This window comes from Perognathus longimembris, chromosome 15, assembly GCF_023159225.1.
Source record: "Perognathus longimembris pacificus isolate PPM17 chromosome 15, ASM2315922v1, whole genome shotgun sequence".
Classification (NCBI taxonomy): Eukaryota; Metazoa; Chordata; class Mammalia; order Rodentia; family Heteromyidae; genus Perognathus; species Perognathus longimembris.
In genome coordinates, this window is record NC_063175.1 from 9,188,429 (window position 1) to 9,194,867 (window position 6,439).

At 58.7% G+C, this 6,439-nt stretch overlaps 1 protein-coding gene across 1 annotated transcript; it reads right to left on the bottom strand.

The window, feature by feature from the left end:
• Positions 1-2,901: 2,901 nt before the first annotated feature.
• LOC125364255 (basic proline-rich protein-like) lies at positions 2,902-6,111 on the bottom strand. The gene is made up of 3 exons (XM_048363743.1): positions 5,913-6,111; positions 4,842-5,056; positions 2,902-3,765 (listed from the first exon to the last, which is right to left on the bottom strand). Exons 1-3 carry the CDS (start codon positions 6,109-6,111, stop codon positions 2,902-2,904), a joined length of 1,278 nt encoding a protein of 425 aa, XP_048219700.1.
• Between the last annotated feature and the right edge of the window lie 328 nt (positions 6,112-6,439).

Below are 6,439 nucleotides of genomic sequence, written 5' to 3' on the forward strand. Positions count from 1 at the left end.
CATCTTGGTCAATGTCTCCCTTCCCTCACAACCCATGCCTCCCCTCAATCTTCTTAATTTTGTATGACATACACTGCATTCTTGACTCCATTCTTCCTCCTCTTCCTTCACCCTGCTCACCCCTTTCAAGTACCAGTTTCCTGGCATTTATTTTGTTGAGCTTTTGACTTTGCCTTTCTAAGAAATTACACAATGACACCTAGGTAATTAATCGAAAAAATTAAATTTTACTCATCCATCAGAAACAAATGGCATGCCATTTCCAGTGCAATGAATGGATCTAGAAAAAGTTATGTTAAGTGAAGTAAATTAGGCTCAGGAAGACAAAGGACCTATGTCTTTTGTCATATGTGGAAACACAGCTCAGTTTTATATATGTCCACATACACAGGGTCATATGCATATTAACTAATACGGAATATGTAAGGGAGGATTCCAGTGGTGTAACTCCTTTGAACAACTTACAGTTTAACAAAATGAATACCAGGAAACTACAACCTGTGGTGAGGTCAAGGGAAAGGGGGTATTGGGAGGATGCAGTCGTGATAGTCAATGTTCACAGGTGAAGATGGAGCCCGGACAACTGAGGGGTAGAGAAGAATGATGAAAGGAGTGACGTTGATCAAGATGCATTATTCTCACAAACGGACATGTTGAATTGGAACTCCTTTGGTACAACCACTTAAACATAAATTAAATTTTTTTCAAAGAAAATGTAAAAGCAAAACAAGCAAAGGCAGGATTCCCACAGTGCAGCTGGGCAGTGAGGCCAAGTCCCACTGTCCGTGATGAGGGCACAGAGAGGAGTCTGACTTGATCCCCAGCTCTGTGACTCAGTCGGCCAATCCCAAGAGCTCATCCCCACCGGGGAGGAGGTTCCCCCCACCCCCTAACCAGCCTCCCCAACATTCCCAGCTCTCTTCTGGCTTGGGCACCTCCTTCCCTACCCACCCACCCCCCATGACATTCTGATTCCAGGGCCCTGGTCGGCCACCAGCAGTCCACACCAGTCAATATGTAAGTGTGAAATTCAAGCTGTAACAACTAGGAAGATGTTGCTTCCCCAACAAGCTTACCACAGCAAGAACTCAGAGAGTGAAACCCGCACGCGGCTCAACATCTGGGGCAAGAGAGGATGCTTATGGAGGGGCAGAGGGGGAAGAGAGGGAGGGGAGGCCGGGCCTCACAGGGACACCATGGCTTCCCTCCCCCAGGATATCTGCCGCCAGGTTCCTCGCAGTGTGGATTTTTCTTATTCTATCTCGAGGCATCCATATTTTGTTTTCTGTAGTAATCATTTAAAAAAGAATGTACCAACAGAAAGAGGCTTGGGCAGCAGGATGAAACAGGAAATCCTGATGCCATTCTTCACAGAGACGCTGACTTAACACTGACCTACACCCCAGAGCAAACCTGTGAAAACTCCAGACACAAGGCAAGCTCAGAGCCAAGAACGGATACACTCAAACAGATAAGAGAAGCCATTACTTTCAGACAGACAGACAGCTGTTCCCCAAAGCAGCACTGCTGGGAGAAAACGCCAGTCTGCAGGTCTCCCAGCAGAGAGGGAGACAGGTGCTGCAGCCACCATGCTGATGGGGACTGCCTGAGAACCCCCTGATTGGGGGGGGGGGCAGGTAGACGCCGCCTACCCTAGGAGCTTACAGCCCGGGCAAAAGCCAGCCAGTGGAAGATGTTGTCACTTGAAAGTGCGTGTAACACATGTAACCTGCCAAATCTCATAGCTCAGCAGTGTAGAAGGCAGTCTCTTCCATCACATGTGTTACACTCCTTTGTAAGACTCCTTTCTTACTCCCCCTGTTCTGGGCTCTTTTTCTGGATCCTTGCCTTGCTAAACCTCTCCTCCCCTTTTCTGTGAAACTTGCCTCCAAAGATGTAAAGCTGGTAAGGCGTTTCCCCGACTCTTCCCGCCAGACCTCTTGTTCATTAAAGGCCTGCCCCCAAGATGGCCCACCCTTTTGATTTAAATGCTGGGTGTTAGCCAATCGTGAGAGACTATGAACCTTGAGCCTGACCAATCCAGGTAAGGGGGCAAAGATCACTGTGTCAGGATATAAGATGGTGGCACAGCACCTGTCACACACACGTTCTGCCTTACGCTCTGTGATGTGCTCATGTGCCCTTCTGTGTAGAAGTAAATTTTGCCTTGCCAAGTTCCTTTCGAGTTGATGTCCTCATTCCTACACAAGACCTCAATATCCCAATATATCTCTAACCACAGTACAGTACCCGCATGCAGGCTGTTCTAATGACAGCACAGAACCCGGCATGCAGGCTGTTCTAACAACAGCTCAGTACCTCACAGGCAGGTTAAGTTGGTGATTATACAGTGACTGAGAAGTGCTCACACCACTGAAGATGGTGTTTGACAGAGAATCATTACCCCCAGGAAAATACCAAAATTCCAAGTTCAAAAACTACAAGTTTTCAAGCCCAGAGCTGGTGGCTCATGCTTGTAATCCTAGTTACTCAGGGAGCTGAGACATGAGGGTTCCAGTTTAAAGCTAGCCAGGGCAAGAACATCCTTGATACTCTTATCTCTAATTAACCAGTGAAAATTCAGAAGTGGAACTGTGGCTCCAGTGGTAGAGTACCAGCCTTGAGCACAAAACTAAGGGACAGTGTCCAGACCCTGAGTTCAAGACCCAGTACCAGCGCAGAAAAAAGTACGGTTTCCTAACTGTATAACATCCACATCATCATAAAACAGAAAACCGTTAAGTCAATCATTGTAAATCAGGAATAGTCCTTACAGTGGATGCCTAGAGGCCAAAAGCAGCAAGCAGCTCAGCGCACTGCAGCGCTGGGACCCTGAGTGCCACAGATAAACACTAGAGGGAGCAAGAAGTTAGGAACGCTTGAAAAAAGAAGCTAGCAAACTCAGGAAGGATGTACCCCGGCCTCGAGGCCTCCGGAGCCGGCACGTGGACAGGAGCAGGGGCGGGAGCGCGGGGACGGGGACGCGAGCGCGGGGGGGGGGGGGGGGGGGGTCGGGAGCGCGGGGACGGGGGACGCGAGCGCGGGGACGGGGGACGCGAGCGCGGGGACCGGAGCGCGGGGACGGCGACGGGAGCGCGGGGACGGGGAGCGCGGGGACGGCGACGGGAGCGCGGGGACGGGAGCGCGGGGACGGAGACGGGAGCGCGGGGGCGGGGTCGGGAGCGCGGGGACGGGGACGGGAGCGCGGGGACGGGGACGCGAGCGCGGGGTCGGGAGCGCGGGGTCGGGAGCGCGGGGTCGGGAGCGCGGGGACGGCCGCGGCGGGGCCGCGCAGCGCCGGGGCGCGCGGTCCTCCTCTGCTCGCCAGGTCGGGGCCGGCCTGCGCTCCGGCGGGGTGGCCGCAGGTGGCCGCGCGCTGCTTTCCCGGCCGCCGGCCCGCCCGCCCTCGCGCCCGCGGGTCGCACACGTGCGGCCGGCTTCCGACCCGGCCCTCACCGCCAAGGCGCCTGCGCTGTGCCGGCCACAGACCAGGACCCCCGGCCCCCAGGGCGGAGGAGGCCGGGCAGCCGCGCCCCGGCCCGCTTCCCTCTCCCCGGAACAAGCCCAAGCCGGGAGAGCGCCGACGGGGGGCCGGCCCCGAACCACACCGGACGGCGGCTCGGGCTCGAGCGCCCCTCTGCCCTCGAGGCCCGTCCCAGGCGCGGCGCTCGCGACCCCCTGTGAGGGCTCTGCGTCCCCGCGGCGGGGCGGGCGCGGGCGCGGGCGCGGGGAGGCTCGGACCCCTGCCTGCAGCGGCCCGGGCGGCTGGGCATTGGTGAGCCAGCGTGCGGTACCGCGGGGAGACAGACACTGAGGGGGGGGGGGCTCCCTCAACTCCTCCCCCTCCTCCTCCCCCTCCTCCTCCCCCTCCTCCTCCCTCTCCTCCTCTCCTCCCTCTCCTCCTCCCTCACCTCCTCCCTCTCCTCCTCCCTCACCTCCCTCACCTCCTCCCTCTCCTCCTCCTCCTCCTTCACCTCCTCTCCTCCTCCCTCTCCTCCCTCTCCTCCTCCCTCACCTCCTCCCTCACCTCCTCTCCTCCTCCCTCCCTCTCCTCCCTCACCTCCTCCCTCTCCTCCTCCCTCTCCTCCTCCCCCTCCTCCCTCTCCTCCTCCCCCTCCTCCTCCCCCTCCTCCTCCCCCTCCTCCCCCTCCTCCTCCCCCTCCTCCCCCTCCTCCTCCCCCTCTTCCCCCTCCTCCTCCCTCTCCTCCTCCCTCTCCTCCCTCATCTCCCCCTCACCTCCTCCCCCTCCTCCTCCCCCTCCTCCCCCCCTCCTCCTCCCTCTCCTCCTCCCCCTCCTCCTCCCTCTCTTCCCTCACCTCCCCCCTCACCCCAGCTTCCGTCCCTCAAAAACGAGCTCCCATCCAGCCTCTGCTTCTGATCCCCGAAAACCAGAGTGGCCGGCGGGGCGCCCGGCGCCTGGTCTGTAACCCCAGCAGCCCCGGAGGCTGGAACCTGAGGCTCTGCTCGAGCCTGGGTGCTCTACCACGTGAGCCGCGTCTCCACTTCCAGCTTGGAGCTGCCTCGTTGGAGATGGAGTCCTGCGGCCTTTCCTTTTTGAGCTGGCTTCGAACTGTGATCCTCTGGGTGGCAGCCTCGTGAGCAGCCAGGATTAAGGCGTGGGACACAGGCCCCCTGCGGTGGCCTTCCGGTGGGTTCGTGGGCGAGGCAGCGCGAGGCCCACCCTCGCGGGGCACGTGGGGAGGCTGGAGACGCCCTCCTCCGGCCCAAGCCCGCCACGGCCACCAGGCAGTCCTGGGGACAGGGCAGGCGCAGGAGGACACTTCCACCCGGGAGTGGACCGGAGGCAGACCCACTGCGGCGCCCTCGGGAGAGGCCCTTACGGACAAGCTGCCCCTCGTCCGCGCTGCTGACACTCTGAATGGGACCCCTGTGGGTTTTTGTCTATAAAACCTGTGGAGCATAAAAGACTGCACAGCTCCCGGGGGTTTGCGCGCCGTTCGCAGGCTCCCGAGTCTGTGTGTGGTTTCACACTCGTCTCCATCCTTCACAGGGGCCTTCAGAGTTGCCAGCTCCAAAATGAAAGGACCTTGAGGGACTGAGAAAGAAAGGATGGATGAAAACGCGAGCAACGGCATTTGTCAGCCGTCGGTGCCCAAAGGCTCGGTGGGGTGTGCTCGGGATGCCCCCAGATCCAGAGAGCAGGACTTGGAAGCTCCGTGTGCACCAGGCCCGCCATCGCTTGCTCCTTCGCCCTGTCCAGTGGCGCGGGACGGGGGGGACCCTGGAGGCCCGCAGGTCACCTGCGGCTGGGCACAGCCCACCAGCCCGGTGGCACAGGCCCGGCGCAGGCAGGAAGTGCGGATGTCTTGGGGCCCTTCCTGTGATTGATTTGGCTTGCTGTCTTGTATTGATTTGTCCCTTCCTCGCCCCTTTCCTGAGGCCTCCAGGCAGCAGGGGCCTTTGTGGGGGCAGCTCACAAGGCATACCTGCGGTGCACCTGTAACCCTGGGGCACCCCCGAGGGGCGGAGATGGCTTGCCTGTCCCTGCAGCGTGGCCCAGGTGACCCCCCGGGACCCCAGGCCTCGGTGGGCTGTGCAGCTGGCTCACGCTGACAGGCAGCCCGAGCAGGGAAGGTCTCCAAACATCCAGTGAAATGGTCGCACTGGAAACCGTTATCTGGTATTCACAACACAAAATGAGCCTTTGAATATTTATTGTGAGCGTGCAGAATTTTTTTTTTCTGAGAACATAGATCTCTTACCACAATTATCTTGTTCCAGCCTGAAAATATTAGCTGTCACTCTTTCATGGGCCTGTGAGAAAGGAAAGTCTCTTTCTTTAGCTCTCTTTTCTCTTGAAGGCAATTACCACCTCATTCATGGCTCTTTGTGGCCACCTAATCTTGCTGATTGTGCCGGTGACATGGCCACAAAGCACATGACTGACACACCTGACAGCTCTGGTCTAGACAGGGCAGCCCCAACGCGGGACGAGCCCACCACCCGCCGGCCTCCCTGGGGAGGGACAAGGTGGTGTAAGAGAGGCTGCGGGTGCAGCCGTGGCCCCATCCACAAGGACTTTTGCTTTTCACTTAAAAGCCCATGGCAGCGAGCAGCAAAGACACCTGACCCCCCCTCCCATTTCTCCATTGTTGCCTGAGGAGCTCATGCTCCCACCCAGTCACGCACTGCGCTGCCCAAGCCAGGGGAGCGGAGACCTAGGAGTGCTGGCTGCGCTCCCGAGGCCCACTCGGTGCCCCCACTAGCCAGGCTGGAGGGCAGCTTTGCCTCCCCCAGTCAGGAGCCAGGCCACACTGTGTGCACACAAACACCATGCACACGCCGTGTGGGAGATGGCCTGTACACGCTATGTGCAGAGACGCTCCGTGTGGTTCTGTGCAGCCCCGCCCTGTGCAGATGCCCTTCATGCCTGCTCCAGATACCCCGAGTGCAGTAAGTAGACATGCCGTGGCTTCCC